The sequence below is a fragment of the Phacochoerus africanus genome, chromosome 10 (assembly GCF_016906955.1).
Source record: "Phacochoerus africanus isolate WHEZ1 chromosome 10, ROS_Pafr_v1, whole genome shotgun sequence".
Lineage (NCBI taxonomy): Eukaryota > Metazoa > Chordata > Mammalia > Artiodactyla > Suidae > Phacochoerus > Phacochoerus africanus.
In genome coordinates this window covers 102722633-102743585 of record NC_062553.1, presented here as the reverse complement: position 1 = coordinate 102743585, position 20953 = coordinate 102722633, and the positions used below count along the sequence as shown (strand labels likewise).

At 38.7% G+C, this 20953-nt stretch overlaps 1 protein-coding gene across 1 annotated transcript in view; it reads right to left on the bottom strand.

Annotated features, from left to right (window-relative positions):
• Window positions 1-20221, bottom strand: part of QRFPR (pyroglutamylated RFamide peptide receptor) — a 45424-nt gene extending 25203 nt beyond the window's left edge. The window contains exon 1 of the mRNA XM_047799504.1: window positions 19448-20221. Within this exon, the coding sequence (XP_047655460.1) occupies window positions 19448-19787 (340 nt within the window). The 5' untranslated portion in view covers window positions 19788-20221. The remainder of the gene's footprint in view (window positions 1-19447) is intronic.
• Window positions 20222-20953: the final 732 nt, after the last annotated feature.

Genomic DNA, 20953 nt, shown 5'->3' with positions numbered 1-20953 from the left:
TTATCACCTACATTACAAAGGATACAAGCAGTGATGTGCTGGTAAATGTTAACAACCAGCTCTCCAGAAAAAAGAAAGGCTTCTGACTTGTTAATTTTCCTAGAGTAAATACTCTACCCATGGCTAATCCCAAACTACCAACATGATATTCAATGAGTATGGAGCTGGGAATAGATGGATACAGTTGGTTCTCATGAGCTGGTACCAAATAACCCTAGCACACTATTGGATATCTAATTATGTTCAAAGAAATGGTAACTAAAAAGAAATGCTAATTGATACAGGCTTTATAGTTTCTTTTTATTTCTGTTTCCTTCTTCTCTGCTCTTTCTCTCTGTGTAAATGAATCATTATTCCTGAACAGACTAATTTTAAAAGGAACCTTGTGTGTTTTATAGATGACTTTGTGTGATAGTTACTTTTATGTGTCAAACTGAGTGGACCATGGGGTGCACAGGTGTCTGGTTAAATATTTATGGGTGTGTGTATGTGTGAGGCTGTTTCCAGAGGAGATCAGTATTTGAATTGCTGAACTGAGTAAAGCAGATTGTCCTTCCCAGTGTGTGTGTGTGTGTGTGTTGGGGTGGCATCACCTAATCTGTTGAGAGCCTGAATAGAACAAAAAGGTGGAAGAAGGTTGAATTTGCTCTCTGCCTGACTGAGCTGAGAAATCAAGGTTTTCCTTCCTTCAAGACCCCTGGTTCTCGGGCCTTCAGACCCAGACTGGTATCTACAAGACTGGCTCTCTGGCTCTCAGGCCTTTGAACTCCTGCTTTCCTGGGTCTCCAGCTTGCAGACAACAGATTGTAGGACTTCTCAGCTTCCATAATTGTGTGAGCCAATTCCTCATGATAAATCACACACACAGGTTCTGTTTTTTGGGAGACCCCTGATCAATACGGTTATCTTTCACATCTTTGTAGCAATGGACCATGATCATGGCACTTGTGAGTTCTGATGGATTTAATCTGCTTATGGTAAACTGTACTTGCTCTAACTCAACTCCCTTTATAGTAGCAGTTTTGACCACAACCCATAATAGGAAATACCTTTACATTATACACACACAGAATTTAAGTTCACCCCTGTATCTTAAGTTTGGCTCTCATTGACTTCTATAGTGCTGCAACATCACAAAAGTCTATCTCTGCTCTCCCCTGCTCTCTACTTTTGTCCTTGTTTATGCTTTATTCCTGCTAGAAGTGTCCTTGGTCCTGTTTTAGCCACAATGATGATGTTCAAAGTTTCACTGAAAAGGATGCATGCACCTGTATATTCATTGCAGCACTATTCACAATAGCCAAGACATGGAAACAACCTAAATGCCCATTGACAGATGAAGGGGTTAAGAAGATGTGGTATATGTACACAATGGAATACTACTCAGCCATAAAAAGAATAGAATAATGCTATTTGCAGCAACATGGATGGAACTAGAGACTCTCATATTAAGTAAGTCAGAATGAGAAAAACAAATACCATATGATATCACTTCTATCTAGAATCTAATGTAAGGGACAAATGAAACTTTTCACAGAAAAGAAATTCATGGACTTGGAGAATAGACTTGTGGTTGCCAAGGGGCAGTGGGAGGAAGTAGAAATCTGGGATAAATAGATTCAAACTATTGCATTTGGAGTGGATAAGCAATGAAGATCCTATAGCACAGGGAACTATATCCAGTCACTTATGATGTAACATGATGGAGGATAATGTGAGAAAAAGATGTAGGTCATTTTGCTGTACAGTAGAAATTGATAGAATAATGTAAATCAACTACATTGGAAAAAATAAAAATCATAAAATTTTAAAGAAGACTATCTTCCACTACAGTAACATTTTTAACATTTACCATGTTCTAGGTACTATCCTAATAAGCAGTAACTACATAAACTCATAATTTTTCATAGCAGCAAGACCATAAAGTATGTATTGTTAGGACCTCCATCTGTAAAAAGAAATGAGAAATAAAGCAATTTGCCCAAGGTTGTTCCTAAATCCCATAAGCAATGGAGCACACAGTATGGCTCCAGAGTCTATACTCTCAGCCATTATGAAAAATGACCCCCAAACCACAGGTGTTCCATAACTAGTGTGGAGAACACGCCTTACAAAAGAAAGGTATTTAGGGTATGCAATGGTTTGGAAACATCAATCCTTTTTTAAAAAAATTATTCTACTACTTGCCAAATTAGTACAACCATCCTCTACCTGTCTACATATTTAAACTTGGAAGACAGCTTATTATCGCTGTTTTCCTTCTTTTCTACATCTCATCTCTGTGTCTTTCACATTTTCCTGCTTAGTCCCAACTCCATTTTTCTAAAGGCCATTTTTCAAATCTTGTTGGTATTTTTCTAAAATCCCATTTATTTGAGTAGGGGGGCTTCTATGCTACAATTTAGTAATCTCTTCACTTAACACAGTCCAAAAATTAAAATATATTTCCTGGAAAGAGTGTACCATATATTTTTTTCAGAAACAACTCTGATTTTACTGTAGCAATAAAAACAGGCAGGTGGTTCTAGGCAAAAAAATAAATAAATAAAAGAAAACCATATGTAAGTTAGCCATTCTTCCACTCAGCTACCACTTACATATTTTGGCATAATCTCATCTAAACAATTGGCCTTTCTCACAGTTTCAGTCACACCCACACATCCTAAGATGGATAAAAACTTACTGCTTTTTAAAAAAACTAACCACAGGTAAATCAATCTTTCAATTATTTGTGGCTTAGAAATTGCATCATCAATTCCTTCAGTTTAATAACCCAGGTCTGAAAGTTGGTTGAAACAAAGGATTGCGATTTTGTAGCAATGGACCACGACCATGGCACTTGTGGGTTCTGATGGATTTAATCTGCTTATGGTAAACTGTACTTGCTCTAACTCGACTCCCTTTATAGTAGTGGTTTTGACCACAACCCATAATAGGAAATACCTTTACATTATACACACACATAATTTAAAAATATGTTTTACTGTATGTGTATACACACAACTATAAGTTTTACTCTATAAATGCTCTTTGAAATTCCCTAAATTCTCTATTCTAATATATTTTTTAAAATTGTTAATCCTGACTCATCAAATTACTTATGACCCATTAATAGGTTACAATTTCTAGTTTGAAATTTGCAGCCTCAGAACAGTGATCCCTCTGCTTCAGAATAAAGTTCAAAGTCCTTAACATAGCACTGGAAGCTTCTTCACAGTTTCTTTCCCTTTTCTCTCCAGCTTCATCTCTTACCACTTCCCCTTTGAATGCTAAACCCCAGGCATACAAAACTACTCACATTTTCCAGGAAACCTGCTGTCTTTCTTCAAGATCTTTACACAATATACACTGTGTACTGTTCACTCCTGTATCTTAAGTTTGGCATAGTGACTAGCATGCACTAGGCATTCAATAAAAATTAATTGAATGAGTAAATGAATGAAGAAATTGTTATCCTAGTCTATTCAAAGAATAGACTTTGATAATAATATCCCATAGATTTCATTCTAAAAAATGCAGGCATAGGCTAAAGAAAGAAGAAAAAGCACCAAATAACCTAGAGATTTATTTATATAATGATTTTTATTTTTTTCCACTATAGCTGTTTTACAGTGTTCTGTCAATTTTCTACTGTACAGCATGGTGACCCAGTTACACATACATGTATACATTCCTTTTTCTTACATTATCATGCTCCATTGTAAGTGACCTGACATAGTTCCCAGTGTTACACAGAGGATCTCATTGCTAACCTAGAGATTTATTAAGGAAAATTGTAATTTCTGAAAACCAGAGTAAACAATTTCATAAAAGTTATTTACTTTGAGGAAATTTTCACCCATTTAATTTGGTACAGCTGGATTTGGGTCATCGACAATAAGGCAGACAAGTGAAGTTAATTGTGCATTAAATTTCATGCCCTTTTTGATGTGTGAAATGATGACCTGGAAAAATAAGCTCTAGTGGAGTAAGTCCTGGTTACTGTAATCACTGCCTCTGTAGTATAACAGATAATAAAAGAGAAATATTTAGTCTGCCTATTTGCTAAGGCAAAATGCTCAGTGGTGGCTAATTTCCATTGGTCAAAATAATCTATCCTCAAAGTGCACACTACAATGGTGCATTAGAGACCAATGGATCTCTATCTTGTGAATTTGGACTATGTGAGGAATTTTGTTAAAATGCAGATTTTGATTCAGCAGGTATGGAATGGGACTGAGACTGCATCTCTAACAAGGTTCCAGGTGATGCTGCTAGTCCATGGCCCAGACACTAAGTAGCAAGAAAATTACACACAATATTGAAGACTTTCTATTTTGCTCCTAGTAATCATTATTTCCTGACTCATATATTGTTGTTACCAAGCTAACTAGGCCACAAGTGGGTCCTGTGACCACTGGACCTAATGACTTTTTATTGCTGGAGGAACTATTTTAGCAAATCAGCAGCCTCTCCTTTCACAGTGAGCTCCTTTCCCCCTTTCAAATGAAAAGGAACTAGTCCTGTTCATCCCAGAATAAGATTTCTTATAGTTCCTAATGAAGCAGCTAATTTTTATTTATCTCTTTACATCAGGAACACCAGTTGCCTTCACTACTCATATATTGCCACTCTCTAGAACTGAAACGTGATTAAAACACGTGTAAAAGCCATTCAGAACCCAAAGAGGTCTTTATATCATTTTGGTTCATATTCCTCTTACTTAATAATTTTTTTTCTGTTATATTTCCTTCTGGTTTTAATGGAAGATAATCAAATCCCATTCTTATATAGTCAGCTTCCCATCTGTCAGTAATACCTATAAGTCAAGAGTTTCTGATAATAATAGAAAAAATGGGAGTTTTCCAGTTCTCTCACTTTAAAAAAAAACATTTTTTTTTGCTATATACCTTTTCCCAGGAAAAGGAAAAAAGGAGGACACATGTATAGAATTGCTTTAACTAAAAGATAGTCTTTCTCTGGTGTATTTACTATGACAAAGACCATTTAAAATGAAGTCTGTCAAGGAAAAAAGGCAAATCCAATGTAGATAACTAATCAAAGTTCATACTTATTTGACATAAAATTCCAATCAGAGTTACTGAAATAACTTTGCAAATTATCACAAATAACAGTTCTTCCCTAAACTTGAGAGTTCCACAGATAAATTTAAAAGAAACAAATTAGTTAATTAACCTCTCTGGATTCCACACAAGCCTAGAGTATTTTGAAGTCTTCATGAATTTCCCAAAGAAGCCCAAATTATATTCTACTTCATATGCCAACCCTGCTACCCTAAGACCCTGTCCTTTTTTTCCAAGTCTGTTAAAGGAGAGGCCCTATGTGGGTCACATGACCCCACCTCTTCCCCCATAGCCCTTTGCTGACTAGACCGTATTGGGCCCAAAGTCCAAGCCAGTCAGATTCCTCCTTTTCGGACTGAGACCTAGGAAACAGAATTAGGATACAGTGGTGAGATGAAGCCAGAGGATATATAGAAAAGATATGGGCAAGAATGGGGGCCACAAGAGTTATCACAAAAGAGAAAACCTAAAGACAAACAAATACAACAGGATAAGATTCATTAATGTATGAGTTTTCCTAGCTTTTTTTCTCCTCCACCTTTCGTTCCTTAATTAAGGGAAATGTTTGCCGGTTCTTTCCCTCTAGGGGACATTTTATTAACCATATTGTGAGGAATAAGTGGGGGTAGATATCAAGATGGGATATTTGCATGAATAAGACAGATTTAAGGAGAGAGAGAGGAAAGGGGAGAAGGAAAGGGAGAGAAGGAAAGAGGAAGAGAAAGAATAGAGAAAAAGAACAAGAATAGAGGGATTAGTGAAGAATCAAAAAAGACAGCAAGAATGTCCACATGATAACTGAAGCATATGTTCATAATCAAGGGAGGTTCTTTTGGGGAGTGTGGCACAAAGGAGTTGAGGGATCTAGAAGTCCTGCATTACAAGAGAGGGCATGAGTCAGTGGGAGTGCTTTGTATTAATACCAGCATATCAACATTGTGTCTACAGTCCAGGGAGTCCTGAAAAGGTACATGAAGCTTGCTAGGAGAGAAGAATTTTGTGGGATGTTACTAAATGTGATAGAATAGATTTGAATGTAATGGAAGAAAGGGATTTTGAGAAACAATCTTGTGAGAAGTGTGTTGAAACCTTTTTAAATTTCTTTGAGACATATAAGTAAAAATTAAAATTATTTCACTTTTGGTTTAGCCACTGGATTAATTTGTTTGAATTTGACCCTGGATCTAGCCTGGGTCACCTGGAACGCTAGGATTTATTCAGGCTACCAAGCATAAAGCAGAAGGCAGAAGATATAAGAGAGCTTAAAGACAGAATAAACCAAAAGATTAAACATTTTGGGAGTAAAAAGTGATCAGACTAAAACAGCAGGCCTTTCTGCTGCTGGAGAAAAGCAGGGTCATATTCATGGCCGAACCCTTGAGATTCATGAATTTTTCACACTGAGCTCCACGCAGCTGCTGTTTTGGGTCCCACTTCAGTTTCCATGAGACCCACCTGTCACTGTCCTTAAATTAAAACTAGAAGTCTTTTTCCTTTGTTGCTACAAAATAACCTTGCCAAAACTCGTTACTTAAATTGAATCTTTGTTCTTTGCAACCAAAAAAACAAAAACAAAAATATATACAAAAGACAAATGCAGTTTCATTCTTCTGCTCATCACAAAAATAAATTCAACTGATTCCTCAAAAGCCTCAAACACCTGTATAATGACAGATGATAATCTGAGAATGACAGATGATAATCATTAATTCACTCAAAAAAATATTCATTAAGAACCTCCTGTGTGCTATTGAGAATTTTCTATTGCTGAGAAACAAACTAGGAGCTAGATAATCAAGAGAGATTAATTATTTGGCCTTATGGAGCTTATATTCTAGTGAAGGACACCAAACATAGATTAATAAATTGTCTTAAAAGTGATATAAAATTTAGCTGTTATTTCCTAATCACCAAAAATCTAATTTGAATAATGTGTTGGCTGAATTTACCAGCTGTTTTAGCATCTTTCAAACACAGTGTGAAGATCTACATTTTAAAGTTAATGATTTTTCTTATAACGTAAAATTTTAACAGGATCTACATCTTACCCAGAGTGTTATTTCATTAATCCTCACTTACTTTGCTTTATGAACTAGATCAGTGCTAATTTCTAAGCTTCCATCACTCTGCTCTCAAAAAAAAGTAAGACTATTCTATTAAGATACATTACCACTATTTCTTCCTCAGAGGCAATCCCTGTTTGGATTAGCTTTATATTGATATTTAGACCAGAATTTGATCCAATAAAACTTCTCCTCATAAAAATAAATCCTTCATTTTTTGTGGATATTGCAGTAAAGGAAAAATTTTAGAAAAGTCAAGCATGTCGTTTCATCTGTAGCATAGCCTGACAGTTACTTCTATACCTGAGTCATTATGGATTCTGTGACTATATGTGCGTGTTAGGGGTCCAAGCGTTGGTGGACTGGTGGGCAGAGCTACTGAAAGTCAATTTGCAGGAGTCCCTTTTCATGAAGGTTTCCACAGAAAAGATCATAGCAAATTTATCATTTCAGAAATTTGTTCTTTGGGTCCCAAACCAGTATTTGAAGTCTAGGGATCAAACTGTGTAGGCAAACACTGTACACAAATGGGGCAGAAGTAGGTGATGAAGCATAATGTATTACAGAAAGAGAAACTGTCTCTTTCCAGTATAGCCACTGTGCTAAAACCCCAATGCTGAAGCAGATGCCTTCAAATCCTGGCACCATCAATTCCTTTTAATATGAGTTTGGGCAATTTACTTAATATGATAGATGACAGATTGATTTTTTTTAAGGCTATAGATTTCTCCTATTACTGTCTGCAATTCCATGCCCCCAGTCTTTGCAATGTGACTTCTCTCATCAAGTGGAAGAATCTATATTTCCTCATTCTTTGAATGTGGGCCGGTGATGTGACTTGCTTTATCACAGAAATGACATTTGTGCAATTTCCAATCCTGGGTCTTGAGGGGTTTTGAAGCTTCTGCTCTCATTCTTTTGGAATGCGGTGCCTTCACATAAGGAACTCTGGACTATCCTGTTGAATAAGGAAACCACGTGGGACACAGATGACCTGTCCCTGCTGATGTATCTAAAACAATGAACCTTCATCAGGCCACCAGAGGGATGTAGTCTCATGAGTGACTTCAGGTGAGACAAGCAAAAAACTGCCCAGTTGAGTCAAGCCAAAGTTGCTGACGCCCTGAATCAGGAGCAAATAATATAGTGATTTCTTAATTCACCAGTTTTGAGTAATCTGTTAGGCAGAATGGAGAACTGATACATCAGTATGATCTCTTTGCACCTCCACTGTCTCCTCTGGAAAATGGGGTAATAATATACTTGTCACAAAGAAAGCTCTATATTGATATTCACTTCACTAGTATTATTCCCATTTCTCTACAGATCTAAGTGCTACTCTAGCACACAGAATTGCCCATAACCCAGCAAATCTCTGCCAGCAGTATGGGAAGGTCAAAGGTCAGCACTCATGAAACTGATGTCATTGCTTCATAGTGACCATGACTCTGGTAGTCAAATTAAGGTGCCCTGATGCGCCTTTTCACACCATGTGCTGCAGCATGGGTGTCCACAAGGTAACTTTCAGCATAGATTCATAGTCAGGGAAATTCAGTTGGGGTGGGATGGGGAGAGTGGTACAAAGGAGTTGGGGAACCTTGAGGTCCCACATTACAAGAGCAAAAAATGAGTCAGTGGGATAACTTTGTACTGATGCTGGTACAGCAACACTGTGCCTACAGTTGAGAGAGATACACAAGCCTTGCAAGGAATTACAAGATCTGTATCCACCACAACACATTTTTTATCACTTAATTCTCCTCTAGGAATGTATTATTGCTTTGAAATAAAAGAAATCAAGCACTCTTTTTTATTTTCTGAATACAAATGATTAGTTTTTAAATTTTTTATAGTTTGCATAGGTAAGTGAGTATTTTATGGTAATTATTCAAGATTTTAGTAACAAAAATAAGCTATCCATGGACATGATTATTTGTAGTTGTTTTGTATAAATGCATATGATATGCATTTGAGATATCACTAACATTGTACTTACAGGATTTTTAAACTCTGTCTTCCTTATTGGCTACAAATCTATTCTATACACAAATATACCTAACATTTAAAAAAAATGTGTCGAGGTAACTTTGCTTTATATCATTATGTGTACGACATTATATTTTGACTTTATACACTACAGCATGCTCATCACCCAAAGCTTAATTTCTACCCATCACCACACAGTGGACCCTCTTTACCCATTTCATCCTCCCCCTTTCCCTTTGGTAACCAATACTCTGTCTTCTGTATCTACATGTTTGTTTCATTTAATATGATGTGTTCATTTAAATATAATAATTTGCAGTTGTGAACAGCAATCTGCTTTCTTTCACTGGATACCCATTAAGAGCCAGGTCCTTTACACAGGGAGTCATTCATTGTCACAGCAACCCTGTAAGGTAGGCATAGGTTTTCCCAAACTTACAGATGAGGAAACTAAAGCAAGGGGAAATTAAATACTTGTCCTGATACGAAACACTGTGTTTGCTAACTATAATATCTGCAGATATCGCAATTTCATAAGGGAAAGGTGGTTTTTTTTAATAATATTAATGCTTCTTCATACATGTATTGAAAGGGGATTTCAAATTTTATAGGTGAAAATATATAATTACTAGCTGATTCATACTGAAATCCAGTGAATAATCATAAGAACTGGATATACATTAATATTTTTGTTAAAATACAACATGATGTAAAATTTGCATCTTTGTTGTAGTTTCTGGGGCTGCACTGACAATTGGGGGGCAGCATCATCCATTATTAACTTCTTTGGTCTGGTAATAGGGACAGATAGAATGCAAGAAAATGTAACATAAGCTGGTTAATACAAGAAACGATAAATAGTGGAACAGAATTGGAACAAAGACTGTGTGACTCTAAAGTAGATGCTCGTTTTTACCTCACCAAATTCTCTCTTCTATTTCTTTCAGAATATGAGAATGCGTTATCTTTTTAGGAGCGTTCTATTAGTCCCTGCAATCTTTCTGGTATGAAAGGTAATGCATTTCTCAGAAACCCAGCCACAGGAAGAATAGATTTAGTTTTGCATACAGAGATAAAACCAATAAACACTAACTTGAGTACTTCAGGATCAATCATTAGAAATCCTTAGTTTTGAGACAGGAAAGGAAGCAAGAAGTTCAGCTTGTGCTGAATCCTTTTCAGATACACAGACTGAAAAGAAACTGCCTGGATGAAGTTCCCAGACCCCCTTCATTGGCCTTTTAATAATTCCTCACCTGAAGGAGAAGGCATTTCTCCAGCACTAGGGGAAAGCTGCTACATGGAAGTTGGTCTCTCAAGGGGCATGTAAGTGTGATGGGAGCAGGAGAGGGAGAGGCCAACACCCATCCCAGACCGGGAGAGATAAACAGAAGAGGCTATTCAAAAGTCTGGTTGAGCTTGGTCCTGAAAAACCTAGTCCAGAGCTTATGCCTTTGAGAGGACATCCAAGAAGTCAAATCCAGGGGCATATTTTGGGGAACTTACAGTTTCTATTACTTGGACTCAGTCCATTAGATATATGTAGGTGAATCTATTAAGCATGTTTATCTGCCTTGCATGCCTTCCTTCAGGAGAACATCCTGTCAAGAATCAAATATTCCTAAGCAGCATGGTGGTGGCTAAAAGGGCCATAACTACTCCTTTTGCAGCTGTTACACTGGCTTGTCACCATTCAAAAATTCTGTCTGTAAGGACACAATGAACAGACACAAAGAGTGAACCGGATCAACATGGTGTAAGCTCCCTGTGTCTCCAGCCCCACAAGAAGACACCAAACCTGAAGGGCCAGGTGACCAATGGCATGGGCAGTGGGTGCTCTGAAGAGGAGGAGCACCCTACTCCCCCTTAGAGTGTGGCCAAACAATTTTACAGAAATAGGCAAAAGCCTATAGCTGGACCTTTATGATGGGAAGTCCTGTGTTACACTGAAACACAGTTTCAGTTGATGGATGGATGTCAGTCCATCAGTCTCCCATGAGACAGGGAAAGAAATTACTTCATGGGGCTACTCACCAGGCTTTCTCCCCCTCTTCCAGGAGGTTTCACCAGGCATTCTGCCAAAACTCAGGTCATATGACCTGTGTCTTTGTCTCTGTGTCCCATGTGACGACATGCAAGGTTGCCAGGTACCATGGTAGTGCTGTCCTTGCGTCTCCCCATAGTGATTCTACTTGACTAAGTCATTCAAACGAGGGTGACCCTAGCCCACAGTCCCCCTACTTCTCCACCGGTATGGGTATAGGACTGTTACCTGAGCAGAGGATTTCATGGCTTGGGCTATGATGATCAGTTTCATGAGTAAGAGGACAGTGTCAAGCTGTCTTGAATTCTCCAGAGTACTTTGCAAGTAACAGGAAGGATCCTCTCTCACCTCTCTCACTTCATGACATAGGGAAGATTTTTTTTTTCAACTTTGGGGGGAACATTTTTATTGTGGTAAAATATATGCAACATAAAGTTTGCAAGTTAAACCATTTTAAGTATAGCATCCAGTGGCATTAAATACTTCACAAAATTGTGTAACCATCACTACTATTTCCAAAATATTTTCATCACCCCAAACAGAAACTTGTACCTATTAAGCAATAACTCCTTATATCCCTTTCCCTTCAGCCCCTAGTAATGTCTAATCTACTTTCCATCTCTATGAATCTGCCTATCCTAGATAGGTGAATATAAATGGAATCATAAAGTTTATCTTTTTGTGTCCTGCTTATTTCACTATATATATATGTATATAATTGTTTATCCATTCATCTGTGGATTGATGCTTGAGGTGAGGGAAGGAGATTTAAAAGAAATGTTAAGCTCATAACTCCAAGGACCATCTTTCATATTCCTGACAAAAGACAGCCCACAAATGAAATCACAATATAAAAAGAAGTGAAGATGGGCACAGAGGGAGAATGGCAAAGCCCTGGAGCCATTGTTGGAGGGCCTAGATCCAGCTATGCCTGAAGCAAGTCCTAATCATGGAGCTTTTCAGTTCCATGAGTCAGACTATTCCTCAGTTTTCTTAAAGTTAGACCCTTTTGCTTGCAAACAGGAATCGTAATAACCTAACTACCGGTGAAAGAACATGCTGAGATCTCTTCCAGAAGAGAAAATTAAAAGAAGAATCTTTTTATTCTCCTACGTGCACAATGGAATTTTTCAAACTTTCTCTCTGTTAAATATTTTCCTGGCCTTATTTTAACTGTACAATGCTGTTGTCCTAAGTAAAGAGAATCTTTTATATAAATCACATGCTATTACTGCCAAACACCACCTCCCAAGAAAATCTAGTGATTTTCTTAACCCCTGGCATCTTTTTTCTCAAAGTGTGTACATAATTGATTCTAGAAAGATTACCCAGAGGCTGACCCCATACATTTTTTTTTTTAATTTTACCACCAAACTGATGTTGCCATTGGGCCTCCCTTTGATTTTATTTCCTTTTTTTTATAGTTTAATGAAACTATTCTTCTTTAATAGCTTTCATCATTCCTGTTAAAAGATTTTTTAAAGCCCCATAATACTGTTGATTTCACATTAATTTTACCATAATTAGGTTTCCCCTGGGACTCTGAGGTTTCTAAAAATGTTACAGAAAAGGGAAAATTATTATAACAAGTGCAAGTGATGTTTACTAACCACTAATCAAATAATAAAATTGATCTAAAGAAGTTCCAGTCTAATCCCTCTGCTCTGAACTGACCCAAAGAGTTAGGATCTTTTCACCAAATAAAGTATCAGAAACTTCTTTTAATAACCCATTTCACAATTTTTCAGCTCAAAATCTCTAAAAACTCACCTAAATTTGTCATGCTGTGCATGGAGAACACTCTTTCTTTCCCTCTCTTACTCTCTCCAGTCCTTCCTATCAGTAAAATTTGTTTTTCAAATTAAATCTTATGCAAAACCCTACCAGTTAAAAAGCGAGAAGGGAGTTGTTCCGATGAACAACTTTGGAGCTTTGCCTCATCAGTCACATGTCCTCACCCACCCACACCAGCTACTATGGCTCAGGGTAAAACAGACTGAAAACCTTGTTGTGGAGGGTGCTAATACAGAATCAGAATTCTGTTCTCCAGATGAGAGAATAATTCTTCTAATCACTCTTTTTATACCTTAGATCCCCAATTTTTCATTTTTGACTTCTTTTCAAATCCGTCTTGAAAGACTCCGAAAAGGTTAAGGGCTTTGGTAAAGATGTAATTGGCTGCATACAATGAAAGAATTGCCTCAGAGTTCTATGTTGGACTTCATTTTATGCAATCTACTTCTGCATTTTGCAAGCATTCTGACTCCAATTGCTATTAAAAATATCATAGCTATATTACACTGGTACATGTGACAGGCACTATGGTATTTAAGCACTTTACACACATTATCTCTTTTAACCTTCATAATAACCCAAGTCTTGGGGCTGTCAGCATTTACACTACATCGATGGTTCTCAATCTTGGTTACAAATTGTAATCTTTTCCATTAGGAAATTAAAAAAAATCTGATCCCAGGCATCACATTCAGGCCAATTAAATCTGAATCTCTAGGGCTAGGAACCAGGCATCATTTTCAAAACTCCCCAGGTGATTCTGAGTTTTGCCAAGATTAAGAACCAGTGCTCTAAGAGGAATTCTCATATCAGCTGATGAGAAAATTAATTTTTACTTCTTATTACCCAAGCTAGTATTCGTTAAATGTATATGTGGATATGCATGTCTCCCACTGACATTGCTACTACTTAGTGTGTTTTTACAACTCATTTTTGGGGAGAGCTTTTACTCAATTTGCCAGCCACCCTTAGAAGATTCTTTTCACTGCCCACAGCAGGGCTGTAGAGAAAGCCACAGAGCTCTGTGTATACCTGGGGAGACGATGCTTTCCCCTGGCTCTGAGTATACCCACGGTAGGGTGAAAGTGGGCACCAAGACCTGCAGGCTTCTAGCAAAGCCATTACTCTACCCCTTCTCCAAACATGCCCCATCCTACCTCATTAATGCTGAGAGCCATAACGGAGGCTGGAATTAGAATTAATTTTCCACCCCTTCAGGGAGATTTTCAGAATTAATCCCCCTTTGCCTCAAATTCCTATTTATCTCAGTCACTGTTTTCTTAGACTATTTCTTGCCCCTGTTCCCAATTCAAGTTCATCCTAATCTGACTCAACCTCCCCACCTGCCAACTGTTTCACTGTGCTTTTTCCACTGTGCACTCTGGAACTCTAGCATCGACAAAATCCTCTGCATTTCCCACATTTTTCTTTGAATGTTTCCTTCTCTTTCTTGCTCTAACTGAAACATGGTTATTCCACAAGGACACAGCTTTCTTAACTCCTCTTAACTCCTACAATATTGTAGTATGCAGAGAAGATACCTAGGAAATGCTGAATACAAGAATGAATATAGTGTTACTAATAATAGTTTTGGCCCTGGGCAGAGGGACAAAATAGGGAGAGAGAATGTTGGAGGCTGATATGGTATCCATGTATAAATGCCTAGTCTTTAGATCAGGTGAGAGATTATGGTTTAAGATAAATGATAAGATGTTTATTTCAGGATTGTCAGCAAAGAAATGAGAGTCGTGGCTATAGCCTCAATGCAGAAATGAATGACAAGAGAAAAGAAACTGTATATATAGGCTTCAATGGACACATACTCAAAAAATAAGGGTAAGTGAGAACTATTAAAAGGCAGAGCATGAAGAAAGAGACAGAAACATAAGGAAAACAAAGAAAGAAGGAAAAGAGAAGTTTATGGAAAACTAGAGAAGAGAGCAAAGTGTTCTGGAGAATTACTCGGAAGCAAAATCTATTACACCGAATTTAGCTGGAAAAAAATAGAACATGTTCACTCAGTGAATGTGGTGGAACATGTAGATATTGTAAAGGCAAAAATAAAAGGAGGAGGAAGAAAGAGACAAAATGAAGAACAGGCTACAGATAAGGATAGATAAATTCTATGGCCCCAGGATAACAATGGCAAGTTCACTGCCGAAGTCTGACCAAATAGATCATAGAGCAGCACAGAGAAAGAATTTCCAAAGTCTGACTTTTAATTGCTATGGCAACATAACCCCATCCTCATATTAGTGATAAAAGTCATAAGCAAAAGCTATTTTTATTCTTGAAGGAAGGTAAGCTCCACTCATGCTAGTTCCATGTTGGAAGAAGTTCTGTGGGTTAGTGTGGGAATGAGCCAACTGGTAATTCAAAGACAGCTGACATTAGGATGGTAATATAATATGAAGGCATGATGTATATTATATATAAAGGGATTGTGCTGGGCAACGCTTAGATGCTGAGGATCGGTTGTATATCCTTCTGACTTGAGCATAATTCATGTAAATAAGTGTTCATGAATACATTTTGTCTCACCTACATTCATTTTTTTTTTTTTAATTTTTAAAATTTGCTTTCTGGAGCCGTACCCAAGGCATATGGCAGTTCCCAGGCTAGGGGGTGAATTGGCGCCACAGCCACAGCAAAGCCAGATCCAAGCCATGTCTGTGACTTACACCACAGTTCATGGCAGTGCCGGATCACTAACCCACTGAGCGAGGCCAGGGATCAAACCCACATCCTCACAGATACTAGTCAGATTTGTTTCTGCTGAGCCACGATAGGAACTCCCTAACCTGCATTCATGGTGCCATCACTGTACAAAAGGAAACTCAGTTATCTTTGCTCAGTGATGCTCTGGGTTTTTTTTTTAAAGGCCTAATTTGTACCCAATTTCCATGGTACAAATATTCCTGCCATTACTGATTTCAAGCCAGGAGCATGATGTCCGTCAACAGAAAGCTGGGTAGAGATGTACACGATGGGCTCTCTAAGTGAGCGCACCTGCTCTAAAGAATCAGATGTAACTAGTCTGGACTGGGGCTGGCATAGCTCATTTTAAAAAGCCCTTCAGGAGATTCTCTCTGCATCCAGGTTTGAGAAACATTACCTAAAAGTGGTGCCTCTCAAACTTTCATGTGTATAAGAATCACTTGTGGGAGTTCCCGTCGTGGCGCAGTGGTTAACGAATCCGACTAGGAACCATGAGGTTACAGGTTCAATCCCTGGCCTTGCTCAATGGGTTAAAGAACCAGCGTTGCCGTGAGCTGTGGTGTAGGTTGCAGACGCGGCTAGGATCCAGCGTTGCTGTGGCTCTGGCGTAGGCTGGCGGCTACAGCTCTGATTAGACCCCTAGCCTGGGAACCTCCATATGCTGCGGGAGCAGCCCAAAGAAATAGCAAAAAGCCAAAAAGCCAAAAAAAAAAAAAAAAAAAAAGAATCACTTGTGGATCTCATCAAAATATAGGCTCTGACTCAACAGGTACTGATAGACCCTAGTAAGGGAGATGAGTGGATTAAAAAAAGAAAAACAAAGTCATTCCCAGCCCAACCATGGTCAGAAACGTCTGAGTGACTTTGTAGAGAAATCACAAACTGGAGGTCCATAGTGTGTGGCCAAACCCACAGAGAGGTTTTCTTTCAGTCAAGTGCATTTGATTGTATTGTTTTCTTTTTCTGCTGCACCCTGGGCCAGGGATTGAATCCAAGCTGCAGCTGCAATTTACACGACAAACTTTGGCAACTCCAGATCCTTAACCTACTGCACCATGTGGAAACTCCAACTGCATTTTATTTTTAAAATGCGAATTAAATGCCAAAATCATAAAAACCTATATTCCAAGCTTCTCTGAAATGCCTTCCCACAAAGTATTCTTGGACTACATCATTTTCTTTGTTTACTCCACACTTTGGGGTGACCCCCATTCCTAGAACACACTCCAACCTCCTTCCTTTGCTGGAAACAGTCTGAATTATCCTCAAGACCCCTGCTTTGAGGAAGCCTTCCTGACTTTTCCATGCTCCAGGCAGAGTGAATCCTCTCCTAGCAAATCCTATTTTTGTTCAATGTGGGTTATTTCCTATTCTCTGAGCCCCACAAAACCACATATGGGCTTTATTCATTTTTGTATTCCCAAGGTAGAATACTTTGTCTTTATTGGAGATTCTCAATTGCTTCATGAAATAATAAATTGTGAACTGATTTTCAACTCTTATATTACATTCTCTTGAACTCTCTTTTGCCAATTCATCAAGGGAGTTTTGCAATTATTACTCTTTCCTATAAAGTACAAGTTAATTCTCTTTGTACCACTATCTCTAGCAGCCCTGTAAGCTCTCCCATCTCCCCTCAACTTTAATTTTGGTGTTTCTTTCTCAATTTATAAGAGTACTTATTCTATAAATCTGGCCTGCGATGAATGCAGGCCATCTCCAATTAAACATTCCTTAATGGAATTAATACCTTACATTTTCATGGAATGATTAATTTTTTTCAAAGCACTTTTACTAATACACTTTATCCTCACACTAATCCTGATATATATATATATCAGGGTATATATATATATATATATCCTTTTTCAGCATGTAGAAGTCAACACGGTGTATATATATATATATATATAGAAGCATGTAGAAGTCAACAGGGTGTATATATATATATATATATATATATATATATCCTTTTTCAGCATGTAGAAGTCAACACGAAATGTCCACCATGAGCTAGGAAAATAGAAAGTTCAAGAAAAACCTTTTCAGTGCTTGTGTAAGTCCTCAGGAGGGAAGGTCTACCCTAGGCATCAATCTCCAGTGATAAAGGCTAAAGATCTGCCTTATTCCACTTCCACATTTCTAGAATCCTTAACATTTAATTGAAAAACTGAAGTTCCAGACATGTTGAATTAGCCTGTATTAATGCCAAAGTAGTAATCCAGGTTTTTTGATTCCCAGTATAAGAACCCCCTTTGCTTAATTATGTTCATTTTTACAAACAGCACTATAATCATCCAGCAATACAAACATGCTTCATAAATCTGTCTTCACAAACACCTAGAAATGAAAACTCCTTTGCCTTTTTTTCAAAAAAACAAGTTTATGTGATGATCAAAAGTTTTTCCATTAATTCTGTGGATTCAGTTGCACTGGGCAACTTTTAAATGCCCAAGGGTGATGATTTCATCAGAGTGCATAAAAAAGTCAATAATCCCAAGTTATCACAGCATTCTAAATCAACTATACTTCAATAAAACTTTAAAAAATGGAAAAAAAAGGTTTATGAGCCTTAAAGTCAATAATCCATAAGTCAGTTTACAACTTTCTGCATTATGTGTCACTTCCAAGCCAATGCTATGTATACTAATATTTAGTGCATTTGGGGAAATATTTAGATGAGATGGGAATCAAAAATTTTAGCATGCTGATCTACTAACAATAAACCCAGTGTAAATTAATGAAAAAAAGCAATACCAGGCACTTAAATTGAAAATCTCAAATAGATAATGGTAGAATGAAAGAAAAGTTTGCCATGAGAATAAAGGGAATTAGCCAAGGGGTGGAGACAGCAGGGCCTGAAGGCAAAATGATTCATTTCTCTCACATTCTCTCTATATTTCTAACCACTTTCTAAGAATTTTATGGTGACAAGAATACACCCACCCAAGAAAAGGCAGGTACAACCAATGCTTCCTCCCCAAGGTACTCCACAAGCACTGGTGAGAGTAAAACCCACTACTACTTATGAATTACATATACACTCTCTAGTTATATCTCTTTGGAAAGACTGGATCATTTGGGGAAATGCAGTGCACACACTGCTCCCAACTGTGGCTCCTAATGTTTCTCTGCCATTTCTGCTCCCCATCTAAGAAAGGAGAAGTTGATCTCTCCTCCTTTATCAGTCAGAAGGACATGTATTTTCTGTGTTCCTTCTCTTTGAGTGACTCTGTAAATGCATTTTTAAAAAAGGACTCAATTTTTTTTCCTACAAATGTATTATACTTGTTTTAAAATTTTAAGTCCATATATACTTGGACTAAAAACACCTGTCTGGAAGCTAACTATGGAGTGAGCTGGAGGTTGGAGGAATGACGGGTTGTTGAGGCTTTATTATTTGTAATATTTTATCTTTTATTTAGAAAAATAGGGGAAAATCCTAGTAATTATGGAACAGGATGCTGAAATAACTGGAGAGCAGTGGTGCGACTTCCCTCCCCACTGCCCTGAGCCTCTCCTAAGCGTTTCCCTAACTTGAGTCTCTAAGCGACAAGGAGAAAATTGCTGAAAAGGAATCAAAAGCAGAAGAACAAAACAAAACAAAACAAAACTTATCTCCAAGTGAGCAGTGAGCACAGGTAAGGAAGTTAAGAAAGAACACTGGATTCATTTGGTAGAGTGAAAACTATTAAGAAGGTCGGAAGAGTAGAGTGTGTGTTGAGGGAGCAGGGATAAAAGGCTGGGAATTAGGGAAGAAACAGAGGGCGCAAACTCACCCCCCAACCACTTGTCTGAGATGTTCTGGAGCATAGTCACCGGGATGCAGAAGAAGGTGATGAGCAGATCGCTGACTGCCAAGGAACAGATGAAGATGTTGGTGACGGTGCGCATGGCCTTGCTGCGGATCACCACATAGACCACCAGTGCATTGCCAAAGAGTGCCAGGACAAAGATGAGCACGCCGGTGAGCACAAAGGCCAGCTTAGCGTTCCAGGGCAGCTCTGGGATGTAGACCAGCGGCCGCAGTCCATACAACGCGATGAACTGCTCCCGCGTCAGGTTGTGGTCTCGAAGCAGCTTGGAGAACTGCTCCGGGGTGATGTTGAGCGACTGCATGCCGCGAGCGCTCTGAGCGCCATCCACCGCGCGGGATGCGGACACCCGCGCCGCCCGGCGCTGGCTGCTGGAGGACCCGCCCAGGGGCTGCCTCCTCACCCTGAAGGCCAGGACAGCCTCTGCTCCGGACTTGGGCGCGCGAGAGGGCTCCCGCCAGCACCTCTGGAGGTTGGGGAGAAGGAAAGCAGTGCAGGGCTCTAACCCAAAATCAAGAGGCGGGAAGCCAAACGTGGGAGACTCGTTGACCAAAAATGTTCACGGTTCAAAATTCTTTTGCTCTGCGTTGTGGCCGTCGGGAATGCCAGAGCGACAGTCCCCGCGCCTCTAGCTCCCCGCCCTCTCGCTGCCCAGCCTTCTGGCCAAGAGGTGAAGACAGCGCGCCCGCTCCAGGAGCGACAGAGCCTGGAGCTGGGCAGTGAGCCACTCACTCCTGGCTTCAGTGGCACGAACCCCGCCTCCTTAGCCTTTGGGCGAGGGAAACTCCTCCCAAGCTTTCCATTTTCTGTAGCTCAGCTCCTTTCTCGTGCCCCAACCCACGCTTCTGTGTAAAACGGAGTATTGGGGATTTCCACAGTCTCAGGATTTCTCCTCTTGGGAAGTAACGTGGGCCACAGCTAGTCATGGCAAAATGAGTTTCATTTAAAATTATTTTTCTGTATTAAAAAAAAAATTACAGCACACAGGAAATTATACAGATAGTACAGGGTGGTCCTGTGTTTCTGCAGCCGATTACATCTTACTTAACTGTGAGGCAGTGCAAAACCAGAAATTTAATATTGGTGCAATGTGTATGTGTAGGTCTGTGTCATTTTATACCAAGTGTATATTCATGTAACCATAATAAAGATAGAAAACTCTTCTATCACCACAAAGATATCCTTCTAGCTACTCTACAGTCACACTCAGCCCCTAAACTCACCACTTCTAATGCCTGCCAGTCACTAATCTATTCTATTCTCCATCTCTATATTTTGACAGGTTGTATAAACAGAATCATGCAGTATGTAACCTTTTGATACTGATTTTTTTACCTCTCACTATGATGCCCTTCAGATTCATCCACGTTGTCAGATATATCAGTAGTTCCTTTTATTGCTGAGGATATACCACAGTTTAACTGGTCATACATAGTAAGATATTTTGGCTGTTTACATTTTGGGGCTATT